Raw genomic sequence first — 24,187 nt, 5'->3', positions numbered from 1 at the left:
CATACGAGGTTTCCTCCTACGCATTTGTAGCCTCAAGGGCCCAATATTGGACTTTACAAGACCACATCTTACGTGACAGTGACATATATGATATGAACTCTGATTACCTTTGTGCTTTGACTCGTCTTCGCGATATGATTCTATGGTTCGACTATAGCGGTTTCACCAATAAGGACACCGTACCCCCTAAATCCCAAAAAACATTGGTGTGTGCCCTCTTAGTAAAATCATCAAATATATGGAAGTCGACTTGGACATGACTGTTGACGTAAAACAGTTTTTGAGTGTCTCCGAGCACCTCATGCTCAAGATTTTCTGCTAACTATTCATATTGATGGCATCAACCAACATATGTCTCTTGTGAAATACCGTACTATCCTTCGATACCGCCTCATGATCCCTTTATTCTCGATTGACGAGATATGCCCAATTTACCGTAAGCCATGTTCGGACACCTTTTAGGAACATGCAGTTCATTGTGGAGAGCTCCTGGCTTTAAATACCGACATGATGTGGTTATAGATGTTTTCTTTGATGTCTGTCGACATGTTGGTATTTCCATGAAGAAATAAAAGTTTGTGAACTTTTTGACGAACCCCCTGGATGGAAGATCCACACTCAGACCGACTGACATTTTGGTCTTTGATGTATAGGAGGGAAACACGCTTGTGTGGATCTTACTGAGGTCTCTCCTCTCGTTGGTTTGAGGAACGAAGATTTCACAACGAGACATATTGTTTTGAAAGTTGTCGCGTGCAAAGTGGAAAAGCACGATAATGCATGCATTGAAAATCAAGATATGTTTATACCTTTCACATTTTGATATCTTTGATTTTCCCGTACCAAAGGCGGTGAGGCTCCTCAACAGAGTCCAACAGGGTCATGCATACTAATTTTATATCTCATAGATCCACAGTTTTCAAAAGAATTAATTTTGCCATTTAGAAAGAACTAACAACTTAGTTTGTTATTCGTTTGTTTTTTTGTCGATATGCGTTCACTTTTTATCCAAAAGAAAAATACATTAAAGATAAAACATTTATAAATAAATAAAATATAGTCTGTTATTTTGCCATCGCCTTAACCCGAATCAAAACACCCCTTATCCGGCTTCTTAGAAGTGGGTTCAGGGGTAAGAATGGGCAAGAATACTCCATGTCTCCTCCTCACTGCTCACAGGAGGCCACCTGGTTCCTAACGTGTCACTACCTCTAGCCTCAACCCCCCTCAACCCAACCGCCTCCGACCACCGTTTCACCAAACTTGCTGTAGCTCTTTCCCTTCGATCATTATTCTCACATTCTCTTCCCACTTTCCTATTCACCGTCGTTAGTATTAGCCCCTTTAACCCAATCATCTTCCACCGATGAGGGATAATGCGGTTGCATCTTTGAACCGGCAAGTTTTTGCAGTAATTAAACGAAGAGGTATGCGTAGGTTTCCTTTTCCCCTTTAATTTCATCAATTTTCATTCACTGCTTCTTCTGAAAAAATGAAAATTACGAAATTTTTTCTAATTTCAAAGAAGGCCAATGCACAGGTCTAATTCAACTCATTATTCGCATTTTTCGAATACTTGATCTGTGGGAACCGTTGTTATATTCATATTATGAGGAACGGTTTGTTGAATTTGCCATATATCGAATGAAGTGTATTTTACCTCTCTTTTTGGCTTTGCTTATGGTATCAGCTTACAAAAAAGGCTCATAACTTAGGCCTTATAACGTTAACATTGGCAATATATTCTTGTATGAAGAGCAATTTTGCAGAATTCCTCTTCACATCCATTGAAGTACATTTTATCTATATTTTGGCTATCTGTTTTGTATTTGATTCGATCCAATCTCATGCCGTCTAGTCTGATTATGGATAAATGGTTTTGTTTCCTACCAAAATTGATAAACATATCAAACTTCTGGATAAACCGTATTGATTCTCCTTTCCCCCTTTACAGCTTTCCACAATGGTCGTTCATTTGGGGCTGTTCCCTGCAGAAGGCAAGCTGTCTCTTTGTTGCTTATACGTGTGTTTTTTGCTTTCAGAATTAAAGAGTGTATGGAGTGTATTAAGTTCATGTTGATTTATAATTAGTTTCATGCAGTTTTTCCACAAGATTCTCTAGTGTTCATGGCGAGAAGCCATCAGCAGAGTATGCCAAATTGAGGAAAGAATCACTGGAAAGTGAATTTGGAAATGCACTTACTTCTAGGTCCAAACGTCTCTCCATGTACTACAGTTTTGGCCCTTTTTTAGCATTGTATAGAGCAGCATATATTTCATACGAGGTCTTCAAGCTTACTTTGGCTCATTTTTTTGTTCATGACATTAAAAAACGCTCAGCAAAGGTTACATCAACATATCCTTTTTCTTTCCTTAATTCATTTCTGCATGGTTTGCTAATTGTAACAAAGAAAAAGTCATTTCGTTAGTGGCTTCAAATTTAAAACAACAATGACTTTATTCTAATTGATGCAGTTTTGTGACACCCTCATCCGCTTGGGTCCCTTTTATATCAAGGCAAGTCCTCTTTTTGTATTATTTATTAATCATCTCCACAATTTGTATAGACTATAGAAATAGAATACAGTCTCATTGACTTTATTTTGTTTTGACCAACAGTTAGGACAAGCCTTAAGCACAAGACCAGATATTCTGCCTTCTGTATATTGTAATGAACTTGCTAAACTACAGGTACCAATTTTTTACAACTATAGTTAGAACTTCCAAGAATTAAAGTTTGATTCTTTACAACTTATGATTAACATTTGTTACAACTTATTGTCAACCAGGATCAAATACCTCCATTTTCAACCAAGGTTGCGATTCGTTCTATTGAATCCCAGTTGGGTGTTCCTATTTCAGAAATTTTTTCAGACATCAGCCCAGAACCTATGGCTGCAGCATCTTTAGGACAAGTGTATAAAGGTTATTAGATATTAAAATTGTTTTCAATTTTGAAAAGTCAGTATGTCAAAAATGTAATAGGCTTTGATGTTTACTTCAAGTTTTGCAGCTCATTTGCATACAGGGGAGCTAGTAGCTGTAAAGGTACAAAGACCTGGTATGTCACTCTCTTTGACCCTTGATGCCTTGTTATTTAACATGATTGGGGGCCAATTAAAGCGATTTGCCAAAGCAAGGAAGGATATAATAGTAGCAGTTAATGAAACAGTGAGTCTTCTAAAAAAAAATTAATTAAAAATAACAGGATTGTTCCAAAATGAATTACCCAAGATTCTGATTGAATAGGTGAGGCACATGTTTGAAGAAATCGATTACATACTTGAAGGACAAAATGCTGAAAGATTCGATTCTCTTTATGGTTTTCGCTCCAGTAAGTTATTTACTGATCTTCATAGTTAAAAACTTGTAAACCAAACTGAAAAAGAATATATGTATATTTTTTTTACGATTATTGCAGCCAAAGAGGTGGAAACTTCTATGAAGGAAGAAAGATGGGTTAAAGTTCCAAAAATATACTGGAACTTTACCCGAAAAGCTGTGCTTACAATGGAATGGATTGATGGTATTAAGCTTAATAATGAAGCTGCATTAAAGACATTTGATTTAAACCGAAAAGAACTGATAGATAAGGTATGACAGATTGATAGTTGTTGTTTTTTCTTGAATTAAAGTTTTAAATAATAAGTTGAGTTTGGGTTTTAGGGATTGTATTGTTCGTTGATGCAATTACTTGAAGTGGGTTTTTTTCATGCGGATCCTCATCCGGGTAATCTTGTTGCCACTAAAGATGGTGCTCTTGCTTACTTTGACTTTGGGATGATGGGTGACATTCCACGTCACTATCGTGTTGGACTTATCCAAGTGGTAAATATAAAATATCTCTGCATTTTTTTTTAATCTCATACCTTAAAAAAGCAAGCATGTGATTATGTCTTGACTTTTTAATCAACATTTTTTTTGTCTTGTGATAATGTTGATCAGCTTGTACACTTTGTCAACCGTGACTCTTTGGGTTTAGCCAATGATTTTCTCTCACTTGGATTCATTCCAGAAGGAACCGATATGCTTTCAGTTGCAGATGCACTTAAATTATCTTTTGGTGATGGCACCCGACAATCCCAAGATTTTCAGGTTCCCTTTTTAGGGTTTAGGGTTTTGGTGTATAACTGGTTGAGTGGAGATTTGAGTTTTTTTTTTTGAAAAAAATGGCAGGCGATAATGAACCAACTTTATGATGTTATGTATGAATTCAACTTCTCTCTTCCACCTGACTATGCATTGGTGATAAGAGCATTGGGATCACTTGAAGGGACAGCAAAGACATTAGACCCTGAATTTAAAGTTGTTGAAAGCGCATACCCTTTTGTGATTGGACGACTTCTTGCGGACCCCAGTCCCGACATGAGAAAAATCTTAAGAGAACTCCTTATCTGTAATGACGGTTCCATACGATGGAATCGCCTAGAACGCCTGGTATGGTAAACACAGTACAATCTGTTCTGTCATGTCATGTCATGTTATCTGTACTGACAGATGTTTTGGTGTGGTGGGGTACATACAGGTGGCGGCAATGTCTATATCTGAAAAGACAGATGGAGAAGATAAGGATGCTAATAAGTCCTCAAGTCCACTTGAGTGGAAGTCTTTTGACATGAATGCTGTTGTTTCTGCTACAGAAGATCTTTTTAAGTTTATTTTATCTGAAAAGGGTTTCAGAGTGCGACTTTTTATCGTTCGTGATATACTAAAAGTTGCAGATATTTTTCTTGATGATCAAGTTGATTCTTGTATGTTTGATGAGAATCTTGATACAAGGCATACGATTGAATCAGAGGTTGGTTTTATCAAATTATTATTTTATTTTTTTATTTTATTTTATTTTATTGTTGTGTGATTGTTGTTTGTTTGTATTTTTGTTTACAGGGGCATGCAACTATTGAAAGGGTAGTTAGTGGAATTTCTTATTTTTGGCAAGCTGTGAAAATGGCACCGGATGTATGGACAGCTATGCTGATACGCATGGCATTGAATCCTGAGGTTCATAGATTTTCTTATGACATTATTTCAGCCTTGTTTTTGCGTTCAAACCGTAGGATTCCAGTCACATTGTGGATTTGTGCATCAAGATTTCTCCACAAATTGTAATCAAGGGTAATTTGGTGATTTTGCCCTTTCCTTGGATACCATGCATTAAGAGGTTGTACATCTTGATATAACTCCATGGTACATCATCCTATAGGAACTGACACCTTTGTTTTGTTGTTTTGCACTTGGTAAGTATATGATTATTTTATATGGCTTTACATGCTTGTAACTCTTGGTCAGGATGAGCAAGAATAGAAGGTGATAGAATCTTTATAGATGCCGAGGGCAATTTAGTCTTTTTCTCTTTATGTAAATCAACTTCAGAAACGATCTTATGTTTAGAAACAGTTACTGAGATAATAAGAGTAAAATTTTAAATTTGTGAAACGAAGGTTAAGTGAGGCCCCAAATGGATAACATCCAGATGGTAAGGGTATATGAGTAATTTTACACTTGTTTCTTTTGCATTAGAATGTTGCACCTCATGTTTAGAACAGACGTTTATAACATCGTACATTCATACTTGGTCCTAATAAGACTACCACCATTGGGGTGATTTTGGTGAGTCGCTCACCATCTATAAATTAAAAGAAAATCAAAACTAAAAGATATTTGGTAACCTAAGCGGCATACACAACCCAAGATCACCAAAGCTCACCTCTTTTTAATAATATTATTTAGTGGCGGAGTTAAATTACTTTTGTAATTAAAACTAATTTTGTTAGTAATTGTTTTTTATTTTGAGTAAAAAATAAATAAAGTATATCAAAATATGTGATTAATTTTTCTCTACGATATATATATATAATTTTTAATATAGAATTGGATTGGATTTGTAATGGGAGTAAAAAGATTGGATTTAATTAAGTCGTAGACGTAGAAAAGAAAGAAATTAATTTTTTAATATATGATTGGGTTGTGAATTAGTCTAAGTCCATCTCTATTGGGCTGGACACTAGTCCGGCCTCACAATTTTATTTATTTCATACAAACCATAATTGATACACACAAAATAAAAATCAGAAATAAGTAAATAATAAACATCAATTTTGTTGTCAAGATAATTTATGCACACAAACACATAAATCAAAAGGGTGAAATAGGATTTAAAGAAACTTGAATTTGATCAAATTTAATCAAAAGGTGAAACGGTTATTTATTTATTTATATTTTATTAAAGGTGATACACACGAATCAAAAGGATGAAATGGGTTTCAAGAAACATGAATTTGTTAAATAATAATAATAATAATAGTAGGGTGTTTAATTTCTGATAATAATAACAAGACAAAACTGCAAAAATGGTCATGTGGTATGTATTTTTTCTGAGGTTTAGTCCAAACCTCGATTTTTTTGGCTTCATGGTCCTTTTAACTTAGTTTGTATGTGGTTTTGGTCCCTCCAAAAATTAAAATGACTATTATACCTTTTATTTTTATTTTTACATTTTTAATATTTGTTTTAATAATTTAATAACTAAAAATATAAAAGAGGGCCACATACTCTCTCTCTCTCTCTCTCTCTCTCTCTCTCTCTCTCTCTCTCTCTCTCTCTCTCTCTCTCTCTCTCTCTCTCTCTCTCTCTGCTGGAACAAAAACTCAGATCGGTACAAAATTTCCAAAATGCATTCATCTCGGGACTATTTTGTACTTTTAACATATACCAAATTTTGTTCCTTCTTCGAATCGTTTCAAAACCCTTTATGTGATTGAAGAAGCAGCTAGACAAGAATGTCAACAAGAAGTACGATGGTGAAATGGCACATAACACCAACATCACCTAGCCCCAAAATCATTAACCTACCTAGAAGGCATAGTACTCACCGAAAAAAACCCATAGACGTCAATAAACAACCCATCCCGGCCACCACCGGTGCCGGGATGATACAAATGCATAATTACAAAGAGAAGCTTGAGAACTTGTTGGAAAGAAGTGAGAGAGGGTGGAAGCAGAGCCAGAGGTGGACACCCACTGTATAGATACACCGATTTTACAAAATATTACTTATATAAATCTTTTTTCCCCAATTATTAACAACATTGTTTAGATACATCGATCTTGTTTTGCCTTCGAATTTAAGTTTGATCCAATGTTTTATAGGGAAGAAATAAGTTTTTTGAAGGGAAGAACATGGAAGTGGTGTTGGAGGAAAAACCCTAAATCTTCAGATCTTGGTTCGTCTCTAGTAACGATGACGAGCTCAAGATGACATCGGCTTTCAGATCTGAGGGTTTTCAAACAGGTTCAACACTAGTGGCGATTTGACCGGTGGTTGTGGGCATATCTTTTGGGTGTGGTGGTTGTATTGATCAGTGGTGGTGGCGGCGTTGAAGATGGAGCTGAAGATCTTGAAACCCTTCTTGCCGGAAAGTTGAGGATTACTGATGAAGATGGCTGGCGACTCCGACGGCTCACAAAGGGATGTGTCAATCTTTGGTCTGTTACACCTGGTCTTGTTTATCTTGTTCTTGAGTAGGCTTGCAGAAAATTCAAAGGTTCATGTTTAAGTTCTTCACAAACGTGGAAAAATCTGAGTGTGTTTTGTTATTGATCTGGAAAATCAACGAGAGAGAGAGAGAGAGAGAGAGAGAGAGAGAGAGAGAGAGAGAGAGAGAGAGAGAGAGAAATAGAGAAAGAGAGGGCCCACTTTTATATTTAATAATAATAATAATATTAAAAAGTGAAAGAAAAATGAAAAATAAACTCATTAAGGATATAATAGTCTTTTTAGTTTAGACAGGGACCAAAACTGCAAGCAAAGTAGCTCAAAAGGACCACCAACCCAAAAAAGTCGGGGTTTGGACTAAAACCCCAAAAAAATGCATACCACAGGGACCATTTTTACAATTTTGTCTAATAACAATAGGGTGTTTGAGTGATTGTATTTGGTAAAAAGAATATTATAAAAAATGGTGTTATAGAATATTAATTATTTATAATTAAAATTGCAAAAATAGTCCATATACTTGTGAAAAGTATGTGGTTTTGCTCTCTCTCTCTCTCTCTCTCTCTCTCTATATATATATATATATATATATATATATATATATATATATATATATATATATATATATATATATTTGTGTGTGTATGTTTTTGGTCCAGAATCATCCCGAAATGACGAATATACTGATCCCACTTCTCTCTTTCTCTCATGGTACGTTAGTCATATTTCACCTTCTTATTCTCACAAAAAGAGAATACCACCATCACCACCAACGAACCGACCACTGCCCTTCGCCTCCTTACTGGAACGCCGACATTCTCATCATAATCCTGAAAAAAAGCCAAACAACCCTCTCTCTCTCTCTCTTGTGTAGATTTGGAACGCCACCCTCGTAGTTGGAGCGTCGTCTCCGAACTCCAACATTAGGGTTTATAGGTGTGCGGTGTAAATGAACATATCTCGGAAGGGTTTTCGATCCGCAGAGAGAGGGAGAGAGAGAGAGAGAGAGAGAGAGAGAGAGAGAGAGAGATAGAGACTTTAAATCTGGTGACGGAGATTGAGAGGCTTCTGATGGTTTTTAGATTCGGCAACGGAGAGGAAGATGCTTAAGATGACGACGGAGATTGAGAGGCTTTTGAAAAACTCATCTCCGACGAGAAAGGGGTGGTGGTTGTCAGAGAGAATGACGATTGTGACAGTGGTTTTCGATGTTGTAGGTGGTTTTCGGTGAGAGAGACAGGCTTTTCTTTCCGTTGGTTACTATGTTAAACAATTTAATTGTTAGAAAAATTAAAAATTGAAAAATTAAATTATAAAGACATTATAGTCAATTTAAATGTATAGAGACCAAAATCACTAAAAAAATATCCAAAAGTTATCGCAAAACGTTTTTGGACCAAAACCAAATATTTTTTATAACTACAAGAACCATTTTTACAATTTTGCCTTATTTTAATCAAATACAACAAAAAATAGAGGACAAATATAGTAGCATCCGTTTAGTAGATGCCGGTGATTTTATTGATAACATGACATAATGAAAAACGATGTTATTGTATTGATATGTATGATTTTATTAATCAATTTGATGTAGATGGTTTTACTAATGACCAAAATAGCGAATTTAAATGTTTAGGGGTATTTTAATAATTTAATAAAATGGTTTCATTGATGTAAAACCGATAAGTTTCATAAGTTCAAGGCATTTGTATAGTTGAGAAAAGAAATCTAAACAATTCTCTCCACTTCGAGGGACATGACATTTGGTCTCATATAAGCTTAGTTTTGATATTTCATACTCTATCCTCGTTTAAACTTTTATATTTATAGACCGTGTCAAAATTTTGGAATTTTATATGTTACCGTGTTCAAGACCTTTTCAACTGAACTTTAAATTCTCATAAGATAAGATATGATTTGCTTATCTTAGGAATATGAATTATGACTTGTCTTTCTTAGGTATGGTATGGATGTGTCTTAATCAATAATTCACCTCTTATTTCCTTGTTATTTATTTTCTTTTGCTTGGAAGAAAGGTGAAAGAAAACAAGAAAGTAAGAAAAGGAAGGTGAGGTCAACGCAATTGAAATTAAGAGGCAAACAAAATATTAATACATCTATAAGAAAAGATTTACATAATTAACCTTGATTTTTCAAAATAAGAAGATTATTATGCCTCATGACAAGGATTTGGTAACATTTTTTAGTCTCATTTATTTTTGTTTATGTTGGTACATGTTAGAAAAAGAAGGGACATAAAACATGATCGGTTTGGTAATCAACAAGTTTCTGGATATTTGATGGACAGTGTTGTGTTGGTTGTTCCCAACAAAATATCTATTATAGTTATTTGATTTTTGTGCATTAACAAGATTAATGTATCGAATGGTAAAATCATTTGTCATTTCAAAACAGGCTGATGAATTTGACAAAACATAATAATTTAAATTCAGAAAGAGATCATATAGTTTTTTCAAAAAATCGTAACAGATTTATTAATACATGCTTTACAGAGTCATACTCCACATTGTTTTTAGTCATATAAATTATAATCACCCTTTTGTAAAGTTTGAATATTTTAAGCTGGATACCAATTCGGAAAAAAAAAAATCTGAAAGTTGAAAAACTGATGCTTCCACTCAAAAGAGATGTGGTTGTTGCATACAATTTTGTAACGATTAATTCAATTTTCCACATATGCTTTTTATGTCGTAACAATTAAGTAATAATATTGATTATTGACAACTTATTCTCTTTAGGTTTGTGGTCCAAATGGGACCTTTCGGAAATGTTTTCTTTGATTATTTACATTTATGACGTTGATTTTATATTATTTATGCATATATGCCATAATTTCATACCAAATACTAAAAAAAGAGAGATGTAACATTTAGGCGGGGACAATCTAAAAGTCAATCTAAATGAGGGTAAAAAGTAACACTAATAAAAAAGTGAAAATATAATATGATTAGTGGACACATATTAGTTTATAAAAATAATACTAACACTAAAATTCATAATTAACAAATGCCCAAACATCGACACATCAAAAATTAATACAACCTTAAAGTTTAAAGTAGGATGCCAATGACCCATTATTAAGTAAACAAGAGCGAACGAGTAATGTATTTGTTTTACACGTATTAGTCATAAAAATATCAGTAACAACCATATTTTGTTTACAAATGTTTTATTAATTAATTTTTTTGAATAATGGGATTACTAAACTAAAATTTATATTATATCAAGATAGAGAAAAATATTATTGATTTCTGTTAAATTCAGTAAAATAAATAAAAATTTTGATATCCAATTCACATAAATAAAAAAATTGGATCAATCAAAAATCAAAATCCCTTTCACCTGTTTTTTCACGTTCCTAGCATAAATAATTCATCATCCTATTCATTTTGTCCATTTGCTTGCTTCAATTCTATTCACCACTCGATGTTTTTGATAAAAATAATTTCTAAAAGACATTAAAACATAATAATTTTGAAATTAAAGAAACAGTATTCCAAAATCGATTTGAATAATTGGAGTGGTGGACTGATAATCAAAATTATTCAGTGCTCCAATCCCTTTTGTTTGAGTAGCTTCTACGCTTATTGAAGATCAGATGCAAACATCGCATGAAATTAGCAGCGCAGTTGCCGATGAAGACGACAGGAATGCTTCAGAGGTTCTTCTTTTGTCATCTTCTTGATTGTGGCTTTTATGATTGTTTTGTAATTTTTACTTCTGGGTAAGCCTTATGCTTAAATCGCTTACTCATTTGTATAATCTGCTCTTTATGTTATTCATGGCAACTGAGATTTAGCTCAAATTGCTAAATCCTTGCTCAGTTGTTATTTGTTCGGTTTGACATCTTGTTGACCTATGTTCTTCTCAAAAGGATGAGAAATTAGGATCGATTCTTTAGGGTTTGTGAAGAAAGAATAGCAGGGTGGTAATGAATCTCGTTAGCTCCCAAATCTTGGTTTTTAAAGGCGATTTTTCTTCTCTGAAAAATAAAAACCCCAATCAAGCTCGTTGTTGTATGAGTACATGCCATTTCTTGATTGTTACACAACATACAAGTTTATAGTTGTTTACATTACACAAGATTGCAAACCCCATAAAAAAACGTTGAATAATTTCTGCAAATATAATAATGCAGGTGTAAAGTCTTTGACTACTTCTAGGTTTTCATCAAAAGTCAAATACTTTTTCGATTTCTTTATGTTATTGTTGTTGTTGTTGTTATGGCCATTTCTCTTCCCCAAATATGAATATGAATATGAATGCTTCAATAACAACACAACAGGTTGATACCAGTGAGAAGGAATCCTCCACAAATGAAGTTAAAAATTATGGAAAAAGCACTCGTTTTTCAGATTTGTCCCTGAACATACCTCCAAGACACGCACATTTTAGCAGTAATCGGCGTGAAAAAGCTTCACTCCAGTCTCCTGGTATCTCCTCCAATGGCACTTCATCTTCATCTTCATCTTCAAGGGGCATTTTTCGAGGTTTAAGCTTTAAAAAGAAGGATCACGTTCCTCATAATGGTGAAAGTAGCTCCCTTCTTCCTTCCGACGCAAACGGACCGCCACCTGTAAGCCCTCTTGTCTCCAACACCAACTCCAATTTACACTGGAAACGATGCACATCTCTTCCAGTCAAACACGCATCATCAAACCCTTCTCCTTCAGCCACCACTCCCGTTTCCGCAAGAACATACAGCGAACAACAGAAATCACAGGTAAGATCGATCATATTACTGAAAAATATAGATTTAAAATTGAAATTAAACCCCTTAGGTTTATTGGGCTAGTTTGTAACTTTGGGCTTTAGGGTTTACAGTCATAAATCGATAAAATTGTTTGCAGATTGGGGCGATTCAAGCGACGGTTTCAAGGTCGCTCTCTGTACCTGGGCGAAACATCGTTATCGTAAGGTCAATTTCTTTTGCAGCACGTAAGGATAATGATCAATCCGACAGTGCTAATGGTACGTTTTTGATTGTATACACTTGCGATTTGATTTTCATAGTCCAATTTTGTTGAAACGATTCTGTTTGAAATGAAGATCAAATCGGTTCTGTTGAAGTGGAGAACGATGAAGAGATTGATGAGGAAGAAGCGATTTGCAGAATCTGCTTTGATTCATGTGATGAAGGTAATCAACTGAAGATGGAATGCAGTTGCAAAGGTGCGCTTAGACTTGTTCATGAAGAATGTGCAGTTAAATGGTTTAGTGTTAAAGGGAACAAAAACTGCGATGTTTGTGGTCGTGAAGTCTCAAATTTACCAGTAACTTTGCTTCGTATGCCAAGTTATGTTCAAAGACAAACCATGAATATGAATCCACAAAATCAACAGCATCTGAATTCAGGAACAATAAGGTAACTTAACTCTAATTTTAACCTATATAAGCTTCATTAATTTTTCAAATTTTAATGGAGAATTACATGTTTGTGTATTCAGTGCATGGCAGGATTTTGTGGTGCTAGTTTTGATAAGTACAATATGCTACTTCTTCTTCCTCGAGCAGCTTCTTGTAAGCCATTAATGACACCTTTAAATCAATCATGTATTCATGTCCAGTTTTAAACATTTGTTTTTTTTTTTTGTCTGCAGATTCGTGACCTGAAAACTCAAGCTATTGTGATTGCTGCACCATTCTCGTTTACATTTGGCATTCTGTCATCTACATTTTCGGTTATTCTTGGTATAATTTATCTTTTTAAGTTTTTATAAAATGTTGCAACATGATTTCCCTTCATTCTAATGTTGTTAAAATGTTGTTCCAAATTTACAGCAATCAGGGAGTATATTTGGACTTATGCAGCTCTTGAATTTGCACTTGTAGCTATGATTCTGCACTTATTTTACTCTTGGGTGAGTGATATGATTATTTTGATTTTAGAAGGGTGTTTTGGTCAATTGAATCATATTGTTTGTTGCAGCTTGAGTTGAAGGCAATCTATGCGGTAATGTTGTCAGGGATTTTGGGGTTTGGAGTAGCGATGACTTTGAATGCTTTGTATATTCGCTACTTTGTTTGGCGAGTTCAAATTCTTCGTGATTCCAACAATGTTTGATGAGAAACATATATTATATTTTAATTTTAATTTTAATTTTGATTTTGGTGTATATATAAATCAACCTACCCTGAGCCTGATATTAGGGGTTTTGTATTTCATGAAAATGCTGTATTCTGTTCCTGAATTTCGTGATATTTTGTTTTATTTTAATTAAGGCAATTTTGTTAGTTGCACCTAATAATTCATTTTTTGAAACAGGCTTTTTTTTTTTCTTTTTTTTTTTTTTTTTGAACATCGAAAAAACATTAAGCGATAATAAATGTTTTTTTTTTTTCTTTTTCTTTAAATCATAAAAATGTGAGAACATTCGTGGAACAAGCCAAGAAGGTGCTTCTTTCTTTTTGCACCCATTTAAAAATCCCCTTTTTTTTTATTATTATTATTATTATTATTATTATTTTTAACATTTTGGCTTCCTTATTGCGGGTTAGACGACCTTAATCTTGAACAAATTGCATTAGACAACTTACAAGTCACTACGACATTATTGCTTTTGTTTATTGCAACTATAATTTTGTTCAATAATGTTTTATATAATGTAACATTATAGTTTTTAACCAATACATCTAAACACCATTATATATATATATATATATATATATATATATATATATATATATATATATATATATATATATATATATATATATATATATATATATATATTATCTAATTTATAACTATCAGCTAGCTTGTCAGGTAAAAGTTAGTTTTTCAACTAGTCTATCAAATATAATCTTAAAAACATTAGTTTCACGGGCAATCAAATATAATCTTAGAAACATTAATTTCATGGGCAAAAGGATTGGTAACGTCGTGCCCGAGTCGACATTAAATATGTTTGTGTAGATATTATATGGAAAGAATTAATTAATTTATTTACTTGACTTTTACTTTGGAATTCCAGATCTGGATCACTAATTTGAGTGTTGACTTACTGTATACAAAGTCAAAATTGATTTTAGTCAACCGTTTCATGCTTGTTGAGATCGATACAAGTGCTGGACGATACATTTTGCCTATATTTAATTTAAACTATAACCCACTTGAATTCAGATACACAACCTTTCCAACTCTTAAAAGGTATGCAAGAATGAAGTTTTTGGACAACGCTCACCATGACAATCATCACATTCACAAGACTATGCCAATGGTTGTGCATAATAATTCTTCTACTGATCATGCTTTCAGAAACAGAATGCTCAGACAATGTCGAAATGACTTTCATTCAGAGCGCCATTGCCAAAGGAGCTGGTAAATATTTATGTTCATTTATTTTCTCAAACTTTAATTAAAGTGTACTAATTACTATCAATGTCATTATTTCGTGGTTAATCATCTTAAATATATATATATATATATATATATATATATATATATATATATATATATATATATATATATATATATATATATATATATATATATATATATGTTATTTTAATCTCTCAAAATTCAATTAAAGTGTACTAATTAATATATCTCAACCTTTTCATTTCGTGGGTAATGTTAAAAATGTTGTGGTGGTGGTGCAGTTTGTTTAGATGGAAGTCCACCCGCATATCAGTTTGATAAAGGATTCGGAGAAGGTGTTGATAAGTGGTTAATTCACATACAGGTTAGTTAATTACTACTCACACTATTTCAGATATAAGTAATTAACTTTTTAAAATGATTAAAATGCACGTGTAATTAATGTATATAGTTTGCATTGCATTGATGTAGGGGTTAATTGCAAAACCCGATATGTTGTATAATGTTGAAATTGATTTCATGTGGTTAGGGAGGAGGATGGTGTGAGTCGACAAAAAGTTGTTTATTACGCGTGAACATGAGTAATGGTGTGGGTTCATCAACACGTATGCAAAAGTTCAATTTCACAGGAGTTTTTAGCAGTAAGCCAGAGTTCAATCCAGGTACTACACCTACACAAAACATAATTAAACTATAATATATAAGCATGATGAAGCGTTGTATTTGGTTGACTGAAAATGAAAATGTAACCGAATTCAATTCCAATCCTTAATCCTTTGCTGTTTTGGCAAATGTAAATTACGATAAAATGACCTTCATTGGCAAATTAGAATCCATGAACCATAACTTTGCTACGTACAAATAAAGTTGATTAATTAATTAATTTTGCAGGGTTCTACAACTGGAATAGAGTCATCATGAGGTACTGTGATGGAGCATCGTTTACTGGGGATGTAGAAAAAGTTGACCCTGTAAGTTATTTTGGATCTCCATCACAAACTAAACTATAACATATGTAATATTAATTTTCTCATGAATTAATTGTCAGGCTACTAATCTTCACTATAGAGGTGCAAGGATCTTCAATGTTATTCTTGAGGAACTGCTACAAAAAGGACTCAGTAAAGCATCAAGTGTAAATGCTTCTAGTTCTCTCTAGTCATTAAGTTGCAACATACTTTTATTTTATACATGTCTTAGGTCCCTGTACTTTCTAATTTCTTCCAGTCAGGTCACTCGATCAGTCAATATTTAATTGACTGATTTCTTATTGTATTGGCATGCAGGCTCTTCTAACCGGTTGTTCTTCTGGTGGGTTAGCTTCAATATTGTATTGTGACAAATTTCGAGCCATGTTGCCACCAACTACTCAAGTCAAATGTGCTCCAGATGCCGGTTACTTTGTTCATGTGTATAGAATCTAACCTTTAAATTTTTCTACAACTCTTTTTATTATACTTAAAAATAAAGAAAAAAAAAAACTCTTGTCTTTTGATACATTATAGCTGATTCATTGTGTTCTCTAACAGGAAGGACATTTCTGGAAAATACCACTTTCAGAAGTTCTTCACCAAGATCGTTAAACTACATGTTCTCTCTCTTCTCCCTCTCTCTCATACACACACAAACACTAGTGTGTGTACACTCTTATCATATTTAGTTCTGATAAGGTACCTTTGATTTTGGATGTAGAACTCAAAGATAAATCTTCCTTCTTCTTGTACTTCAAAGATGAAACCTGGCTTGGTAAGCTATGTATAATACAACTTAAAATTTTATACAGGAAGTTGACCTTAATTGGAAGTCAGACTATAAAAGTTGACCTTAATGAGATGTAACAGTTTCATTATTATTTGCAGTGCTTCTACCCACAATTTATTTTGCCAGAAATCAAGACACCCTTGTTTGTCATAAACACTGCTTACGATGCATATCAGGTTCATCATCTTCAACTGTGTGTTCTTGGTTTTTCTGTGTGATTCCATGTGCATGTGTCTGAACTGTGAATATATACATATAATCCTGTTTTTAAGGTACAAAACATCTTAGCACCAAAAAAGGCTGATCGCCATGATTCATGGTCTGCATGCAAGTCAAACATATCAAACTGCTCATCTACCCAACTCCAAAGATTGCAAGGTCATTCTTCTAATCTAAACAAAACCCTAAATGTAACATAGGTTCAAAAAACTTATAAAGTTTTTTTTTTCCCTGTATATTAGATTTTAGGTCAGATTTCATAAAGACATTGATGTCAGGAATGGGTAAATCCAGATTCAACTCCACATCAAGAGGATTGTTCATCAATTCTTGTTATTCACACTGCCAATCAGGAAATCAGATTAACTGGCTTGGAGATGCTGCTTCAAAGTTGGATAACAAGGTAACTTGTTTGACTTATAAAAGTCAAAGTATGTGTTTGCTTTTCACCTTTAAATTTATGTTGATATAATTTCAATCCCATGTGCAGGCTATTGCTGAAGTAGTTAGTGACTGGTTTTATGAAAGAAACACAACTCAATTGATCAATCACCAGCATACATTGCCTCAACAGTGTTGATTTCTATTTACATTGATAAAAAAGTTAAAGCCTGATATGTCATTTATTTAATATCAGTTATTATTGAAATGTAACAATAAAAGCAGTAGTAGCACTACACTATACAATCCTCTTAATTTCATAACTGTGAGAAATACAAAGAGGCGACTGCTTTGAAACTGGCCTGTCTTCTGACCAAAGCTCAAGATTCACAGTCCCAAAATCCCAATGGAGAAGACACTTGTATACCTGGTCAACATTGAATCTGTTGACTAAACCCAACCCAAGGCACTTGTCAGCCAACATCCATTCACCTGAAGAACAAGCCAAAGTAGTTTTTTTTTTTTTTTTCAAATTCAAATCTAAAAAGATTTTATAAGAAACAAATGTTTAATTACCATTTGGACGAAGATGCCCCTCATAGAGCTGCTCCCCGGATTCCGGCCATACTTCATGTTTGGATCCATCAATGGAGGTGAATGAGACATATGTCTCAGTTGGGTGAAAAAGACTAAATGTTGGGTGGATTCTTAAACAAACAAGCCTGTGAAAATGACCATAATATGATCATAACTCATAACAAATTATATAAATCAATACAAAAAGAACAGATGGCAAAATGGTAAATAACCAACCAACCTTGAATACCCTCCAGAACCAGCACCTACATTGCGTGCTAAAAGACTCGAGTCAATCTTGAAAAGTTTAGGATTATCTTCTGAGAGAGATATATTTCTTTCAATAGCTAATCCACCTCCAACATCACCTTCCATTTTTAAAGATTCTATCTCTCCTGCTTGCTCAAGATCCCGACTTTACAAAAAAAAATAATTCAATTATTATTTTGATTATTTAAAAAAAGTAACTTTTTAAACTTAAAAAGATTAAAGATTAAAGATTAACTCACTTAATGACAGTATACTCTTCGGTGCATCCAGCAGAACGATATTCAGTACCACTATATTCTTCATACCCATTGATTTCTACCCGACTATGAAGCCATTGAGTTCCTGTTCCCAATAAACATATATGACTATGGTTTGAACTTTGACCAAATTAAGAGAAATGTTGACTATTTTTTAGATTATATTTACCTGTAGGAAGGTGTTCCATAGATATGATACGACCCCCAATCCAAGGGACAACTTTGAGAGCCCATTCACCACCTTTAACTTCAACAGGAGTTCCTGAAAGCTCAACCCCTTTATGTCCAGATGCCTGCTCCACATCTGGTATACGTTTTGCACTTTCTGAAAATTTCACATTAGATTAAATAAAATAAACAATAAGATAATTAATCACTTAAATAAAAAGCAAAAAACATTAGTTGTAAAGTATTTAGAACCATACTTACCCATAAGTGTCTTGTAATTGTTCTTGCTAGCAGAAATTAAATTTGATATTTCATTTTCTGTAGGCAGAGTGATTTTCAGATCTTCTCCATCAGTACCCCATGCATCAACCTGAAAAAAAAAAAAAAAAAAAAATTAAAATCTAAATATGAAAAGAGAAATGAAAAATAGAGGAAAAGATAGAACATATACCATAGCTCCTTCACCGAGCAATAGGTGGACATGTAAGTGGCGATTTGGTCTTTTCCACAATCCTTCAGTTTTGGAGACACTGAGTGTGACAACTGAAGATTTGAGCTCAGCAACATATGTTGTGAAAAGATAACCCTTGTTTGTATATTCATATCCATCACCATCATCTTCAAAGAGAACACCTTCAGCTTTACCATTTTCATCTAATGCAATAAACAATGACAGATCATCCTTTGCATTAGCTTCACTCACATGTTGATGAGCTGGACCATATGGGATGATCGATCCACCTTGTAGATATAGTGCTGGTAAATCCTGAAAAAGAATCAAGAAAACTATAAAACATGTCTTTGTTTTTCTTTTAAAAAAAAAAGGAAATTCTTACTGGATGTGAATCTTGAAAATCAAAACTCATCCAAGTTCCATTAGGCAATGCATGATGTATTTGATGCACCCCACGATCACTCATAGTGCTGCAATATACAAGAAGTGGGCCCAAAAGAAACGAATTTTCATTTCTTCTTAATTGGGAATCCTTCAAATCTACAAAAAAAAAAAAAAGATAATAAAGTTAAAGAAACCGAAAAATTAAATTAAAATGAATATATAGATGAAAATAAACTTATCATACCAGCAAAAAAAGTAGGAGATACCACTGGAGAACCTCTTGTATGTGCCAAGTAGAAAAGTGTATATATGTGTGGTATAAGGCGATACCTCCTCTTTAATGCCAACCTACAAACTTCCTCACACTGTAAAAAGATTAATTAATGAACAAAAAGCTTAAAAAATATTTAAAATTTAATAAAAAAGAAAAGGGATTGATTACCTCTTCCCCAAATGACCAAGGCTCATGGTCAACAGTTCCCTTCTCAGAATGTCCTCGACAAAATGGAAACATGGCACCAATACCAAACCACCTTCCAAATAATTTGGGTGTTGCATTCCCTGCAAATCCACCAATATCAGGTCCTGAAAGCGGTTGACCACTAAGCCCCTGAAATAATATTAGTAACATTAAATACTAATTGTAGGAAATAATAACAGATTATGTATTCTAGAAGCTTACTTACCAGTTGTAGTACCATAGAGATGCTCATATGTAAATGTTCCCATGTAGATAGATTGTCTCCTGTCCACGTGGCAGCATACCTCTGACTACCTATAAAGCCAGCTCGTGTAAGAACAAATGGGCGTTTATTTGGATTGGCTAATTTCATGCCTTCATATGTTGATCTTGCCATTAGCATTCCATAAACCTAAATCATAAACTACATTACTAAAAGTTCTGAATCATATATATATATATATATATATATATATATATATATATATATATATAGAGAGAGAGAGAGAGAGAGAGAGAGAGAGAGAGAGACTAATTAGAGTAATAACTGAATAAAGTAGCTTACATTGTGATAGTGCAAGTGATTTTGATGACCACCAAGTTCATCATCCCCCCTATGAATGTTACTTTCAGGCATTGTTTTTGTAATAGACTGGAGAAAGGATAATAAATCTAGTGAGATGAAATAATAATAATGATAATGATAATGATAATAGATCAGAAAGATTATGAAAAAAGGAAAAAGGTGTAAACTTGACCTTGAAAACAGCTGGTTCATTCATGTCATTCCATATGCCATCCACACCATTAGATATAAAATCTTTGACTAAATTAGCCCACCAAGAACGAGCTTTTTCTTGAGTAAAATCAGGGAAAACACAAGCTCCAGGCCATACCTCTCCTGTTATGAAAATGGGAAATGAAACTTATGAGAATCGTTTTGAAAACAGTTGAAGATTAGATACAATTCATATTTCATAGAGATGGACATACCAACAAAGGGGTTTCCATCTTTTGTCTGAACCCATATGTCTTTTTCTGATCCACTTTCATATACAGAGTAACCCTTTTCATGCTTTATCCCAGGGTCAAGCATCCAGATAGCCTTGAAACCCATATGATGAAGCTCATCCACTAGAGATTTTGGATTAGGAAAAGTCTCCTAAGAGCAATAAAAAAAGATTGATGATTGATGAATGAGGAACTTCACTTTAAGAGTCAATATCCATTTAACATACTTGGTCAAAGGTGAAACAACGAAATCCATCCATGTAGTCAATGTCCATCCATATGACATCACAAGGTATACCTTTATCCCGAAATGTCTTGGCAATCTACACAGTAAAAAGTAAAAACCAATATGGTGAAATCATACATTCAGAATAAGAAATCTTGAATGTGTGAAAAACTTTAACATACCTCACGAACCCTCAAATCAGAGTCATAGCTCCATCGGCATTGTTGATATCCCAATGACCACTTTGGTGGCATGAAAACAGTTCCTATTAATAGAAATAGAGGATCTTCAAAATAAAAGTATTTGGAAGAGATGTAAAACTTCATTATGGTTTTCAGGAAATTACCAATTGCATGTGATAATGATGTCAAAACATTGTTTACTGAAGCAAATGGACCAAATGTCACCACAGGAAAAGGCGATGGGGCAATAAGCTTTGCTGTTGATTCTTTACGCAGATCAATCTGTTAAATGTATTCCAAAAAGAAAATGGCTAAATGCAAAATCCTTCACAAAATGGAAAAGAAAAATGACATAAGTTATAGGAGTTTTGAGCACCTCACAGCGTTTTGTTGTATCAGCAAGAAATCCTAATGCTTCTCCATTAGGAAGAATGGCTAGAACCCATGGATGTGATTGATATAAGGATGTAGTTCCACTCCCATACCCCCATGCATCAGTATTCCAAGTAAAAACCTGTGTTTATTGCGTTTGTTATGAGACTCCAAATATTTGTTATGATAAAAAAAAATTAGAAACCAACCCTTTTTCCTGTTCTTTCAAGCTGTCCACTAACTTCACCTGTTCCATAAAATGAGGTTCCTGCAGGAAGCTAATTACCATATTCGTGAGTGTTAGTGAGATGTAATTAATCATAGCAAGAATTTCGCAAAGTATATGGAATTTCAGGAAGATAAAACTGACCTCAAAAGAGACAACTTGTTGACCTGAAACATATTCAGAAGTTGGGATGTAGGATGGGATTTTGTGATTACTCATAATGGGTGTGTCCCTGTCTTTCTGATTAACAAAAGAAAGACTGGGAAATGCTTCGTTTCTAGCATCAGCAGAAGAATCAAACCTGAAAACACCTTCTTCCAGAATCGGTTCAAATACCATGGGACTCGCAGTCGCAGATGTCCCTGCACTCTCTCCCATCTTAGACTCTGCTAAGATTCTCCTTATTGTAGTACTCTTATTGTTATTTCTGCAAAACAACTAGGTTTTCAGTTTGATCGTATGCTATAATCAACTCAGTCTTTGATCTCGATATTTGACTTTGTAATCTCACTCTTTTTAGTTGCTAAAAAAACAAATAATAATAATAACTTAAATATCATTTCACAACTTCACAACTATTGTTGTTGTTGCTTTGAAATGGTAGAGTAAAAGGCCTGAGCATGGCATTCAGAACAATCGTATATCCAGGACACTAAACTCAAGATCAATGCTTTTGGGGCAAAATTTTATCAAAGAAACTAAACTTAAGATCTCAAGGAAAGTAAATGACGATATAAACGGGTACCTGAGAAAATTATCGGAATTGCATGAAATAGAGTAGGGATTCTTGAGGAGTTTTGGAATTTTGTGCGGAATCACAAAAGTAGAAGTGAAAATTAAAGTTGGGAAGCAATGAATATTAGTGGGCCTGCTGCGGATCGTTGCTATTCCCATTTGTGCTTCAGAATGAGGAGTGTTATTTATACCATCGATACAATATTTGGGAATAGGAAATTATCCAACAAATGTATGAATCCTTCGAATTCTATCTGATTTTCCACAAACACGTGTGTACTTCACGTCCTCCTAATTTTAAAAATTGCTAAGGTTAAATTGGTAAATTTGAAGAAAAATAAAGGGCATAAAAAGATACATCGATTATACGTATAAATGATTTGAGAAATTCATATATATCAAGATGAATGTTCCTTCAACATGCTTGCATATGCATAATATAACAAGTAACTGCATAATTCATGTAAAAATTCTTCAAACAGATAACAAGTACGTGCATAATTCATATAAAAATTCTTCAAACAGTAACATAACATTTTTCATCGTGTATACATGAAATTTTACACGTCATTTTATATTCTTAACTAATTTATTATTAAACATCATATTTTAATCACCTAATGAATAATTTGACGGCTAAACTTTTAAATAAACATTTTTTAACTATGTTTGGTTGTAAGAAATTTTTTAGTTTTTTATGAAAATTTTGAAAACGCATTTGATTGATTTAGTTTTCAAGAAAATGAAATTTTTTAGTTTCCAATTTGTATGTAAATTAAAAAAAATGATTTTTATGAAATTTTCAAGTCTGTTTGGTTGCGGAAAATTTTCTAGTTCTCCATGAAATTTTCAAATGAAAATGAAAATTTTGAAAACGCGTTTGGTTGATTTGGTTTCAAAAATTTTCTGAGAAAAATAAAAATTTTATGTTTTCCAAATTGTCTGTAAATTAGCAAAATAATTTTTACAGTTTTCTAAAATTTTCTAAATTTCTAAGATGGAAAAATAAAAAGTCCATCGGTTCTAACAAAATGCATTTTTCTAAAATTTTCATTGAAAATTAAAATAAAACTAAACTCCATTTTCTAGAAAACATTTTATTGGAAAATAAAAACACTTTTCTACAACTAAATACATCATAAATTTCTAAAATGAAAATTGAAAACTCTACCAGTTTCAACCAAATACGTTTTTTAAAATGTTTATTGAAAACTAAAAATGAAACTCAACTCTATTTTCTGAATACGTTTTCTAAAAAATGAAAATCATTTTCCTCGATCGAACACATTTTAACTTTTCAACTAAAACTTAACCTAAGTATCAAGCATTGAGCAATAGAATTTTTCGATGGATGCATGATTAAATTGTGGAAAAGAGTTGTGATAGTTGGGACTAAAATGAATGATCTTAGCATTAATTAAACTCATCTAGTCATCATCCAGTCATAACTTCCCGTGGATTTAGATATGTACGTAATATAAAATTACATATTCAATTTTCAGTAACAAAAGCCAAAAGGATATCATACAATAAAATTGTATAATAAAATATTTATATCTTATTATTCTAAAAAAATAATGAATGAATTAGAAATTTTTAAATTGATTTTTGGAAAGCGGAACATGCATATCTAAGGTTTTTACCCCTCAATTATTTCCTACTTTTATG

General features: G+C 33.3%; 4 protein-coding genes across 6 annotated transcripts; 3 read left to right on the top strand and 1 right to left on the bottom strand.

Annotated features, from left to right (window-relative positions):
• Nucleotides 1-1,080: 1,080 nt before the first annotated feature.
• Nucleotides 1,081-5,436, top strand: LOC111917313 (uncharacterized). Of its 2 annotated transcripts, none has more exons than XM_023913012.2 (14): nucleotides 1,081-1,427; nucleotides 1,955-1,997; nucleotides 2,102-2,345; nucleotides 2,476-2,517; nucleotides 2,620-2,691; nucleotides 2,790-2,925; nucleotides 3,014-3,171; nucleotides 3,250-3,334; nucleotides 3,422-3,594; nucleotides 3,667-3,828; nucleotides 3,946-4,095; nucleotides 4,177-4,437; nucleotides 4,526-4,798; nucleotides 4,888-5,436. In XM_023913012.2, exons 1-14 carry the CDS (start codon nucleotides 1,367-1,369, stop codon nucleotides 5,107-5,109), a joined length of 2,082 nt encoding a protein of 693 aa, XP_023768780.1. In that variant the 5' UTR covers nucleotides 1,081-1,366; the 3' UTR covers nucleotides 5,110-5,436. The 2 variants fall into 2 exon arrangements, with proteins under 2 accessions (XP_023768780.1, XP_042755958.1); XM_042900024.1 differs by having other exon boundaries at nucleotides 2,092-2,345.
• A 5,466-nt stretch (nucleotides 5,437-10,902) lies between these two features.
• Nucleotides 10,903-13,750, top strand: LOC111917314 (uncharacterized). The gene is made up of 8 exons (XM_023913013.3): nucleotides 10,903-11,177; nucleotides 11,802-12,239; nucleotides 12,367-12,487; nucleotides 12,566-12,881; nucleotides 12,964-13,036; nucleotides 13,117-13,207; nucleotides 13,298-13,377; nucleotides 13,446-13,750. The coding sequence occupies exons 1-8, from the start codon at nucleotides 11,115-11,117 to the stop codon at nucleotides 13,578-13,580; spliced, it is 1,317 nt and encodes a 438-aa protein (XP_023768781.1). The 5' UTR covers nucleotides 10,903-11,114; the 3' UTR covers nucleotides 13,581-13,750.
• An 801-nt stretch (nucleotides 13,751-14,551) lies between these two features.
• On the top strand, nucleotides 14,552-17,499 carry LOC111917316 (pectin acetylesterase 8). Its single transcript, XM_023913017.3, has 12 exons — nucleotides 14,552-14,837; nucleotides 15,119-15,201; nucleotides 15,367-15,499; nucleotides 15,729-15,808; nucleotides 15,886-15,972; nucleotides 16,124-16,248; nucleotides 16,367-16,427; nucleotides 16,530-16,583; nucleotides 16,697-16,774; nucleotides 16,871-16,976; nucleotides 17,060-17,220; nucleotides 17,308-17,499. The coding sequence occupies exons 1-12, from the start codon at nucleotides 14,702-14,704 to the stop codon at nucleotides 17,395-17,397; spliced, it is 1,194 nt and encodes a 397-aa protein (XP_023768785.1). The 5' UTR covers nucleotides 14,552-14,701; the 3' UTR covers nucleotides 17,398-17,499.
• On the bottom strand, nucleotides 17,359-22,732 carry LOC111917315 (uncharacterized). 2 transcript variants are annotated; one of them, XM_023913016.3, is made up of 21 exons: nucleotides 22,530-22,730; nucleotides 21,929-22,211; nucleotides 21,768-21,836; nucleotides 21,563-21,700; nucleotides 21,351-21,468; nucleotides 21,187-21,269; nucleotides 21,006-21,101; nucleotides 20,761-20,929; nucleotides 20,526-20,668; nucleotides 20,333-20,419; nucleotides 19,994-20,179; nucleotides 19,750-19,917; nucleotides 19,552-19,672; nucleotides 19,306-19,463; nucleotides 18,921-19,235; nucleotides 18,731-18,839; nucleotides 18,471-18,626; nucleotides 18,284-18,386; nucleotides 18,016-18,189; nucleotides 17,775-17,920; nucleotides 17,359-17,690 (listed from the first exon to the last, which is right to left on the bottom strand). In XM_023913016.3, exons 1-21 carry the CDS (start codon nucleotides 22,676-22,678, stop codon nucleotides 17,497-17,499), a joined length of 3,165 nt encoding a protein of 1,054 aa, XP_023768784.1. In that variant the 5' UTR covers nucleotides 22,679-22,730; the 3' UTR covers nucleotides 17,359-17,496. The 2 variants fall into 2 exon arrangements, with proteins under 2 accessions (XP_023768784.1, XP_023768782.1); XM_023913014.3 differs by having other exon boundaries at nucleotides 21,187-21,468; nucleotides 22,530-22,732.
• Nucleotides 22,733-24,187: the final 1,455 nt, after the last annotated feature.

This window comes from Lactuca sativa, chromosome 3 (assembly GCF_002870075.4).
Source record: "Lactuca sativa cultivar Salinas chromosome 3, Lsat_Salinas_v11, whole genome shotgun sequence".
Classification (NCBI taxonomy): Eukaryota; Viridiplantae; Streptophyta; class Magnoliopsida; order Asterales; family Asteraceae; genus Lactuca; species Lactuca sativa.
This window is presented reverse-complemented; position numbering and strand designations above follow the sequence as displayed.

Coding starts and splice junctions, on each gene's coding strand:
- LOC111917313 (XM_023913012.2), top strand. CDS start 1,367: ATGAGGGATAATGCGGTTGCATCTTTGAACCGGCAAGTTTTTGCAGTA. Junction 1,998..2,101: donor GGGGCTGTTCCCTGCAGAAG/GCAAGCTGTCTC, acceptor AGTTTCATGCAG/TTTTTCCACAAGATTCTCTA. Junction 3,172..3,249: donor TAGTAGCAGTTAATGAAACA/GTGAGTCTTCTA, acceptor CTGATTGAATAG/GTGAGGCACATGTTTGAAGA.
- LOC111917314 (XM_023913013.3), top strand. CDS start 11,115: ATGCAAACATCGCATGAAATTAGCAGCGCAGTTGCCGATGAAGACGAC. Junction 11,178..11,801: donor ACGACAGGAATGCTTCAGAG/GTTCTTCTTTTG, acceptor ACAACACAACAG/GTTGATACCAGTGAGAAGGA. Junction 12,488..12,565: donor TCAATCCGACAGTGCTAATG/GTACGTTTTTGA, acceptor TTTGAAATGAAG/ATCAAATCGGTTCTGTTGAA.
- LOC111917316 (XM_023913017.3), top strand. CDS start 14,702: ATGACAATCATCACATTCACAAGACTATGCCAATGGTTGTGCATAATA. Junction 15,973..16,123: donor GACTCAGTAAAGCATCAAGT/GTAAATGCTTCT, acceptor ATTGGCATGCAG/GCTCTTCTAACCGGTTGTTC. Junction 16,977..17,059: donor CCAACTCCAAAGATTGCAAG/GTCATTCTTCTA, acceptor CCTGTATATTAG/ATTTTAGGTCAGATTTCATA.
- LOC111917315 (XM_023913014.3), bottom strand. CDS start 22,678: ATGGGAATAGCAACGATCCGCAGCAGGCCCACTAATATTCATTGCTTC. Junction 18,840..18,920: donor TGCTCGGTGAAGGAGCTATG/GTATATGTTCTA, acceptor TTTTTTTTTCAG/GTTGATGCATGGGGTACTGA. Junction 17,921..18,015: donor GGTTCTGGAGGGTATTCAAG/GTTGGTTGGTTA, acceptor TCATTTTCACAG/GCTTGTTTGTTTAAGAATCC.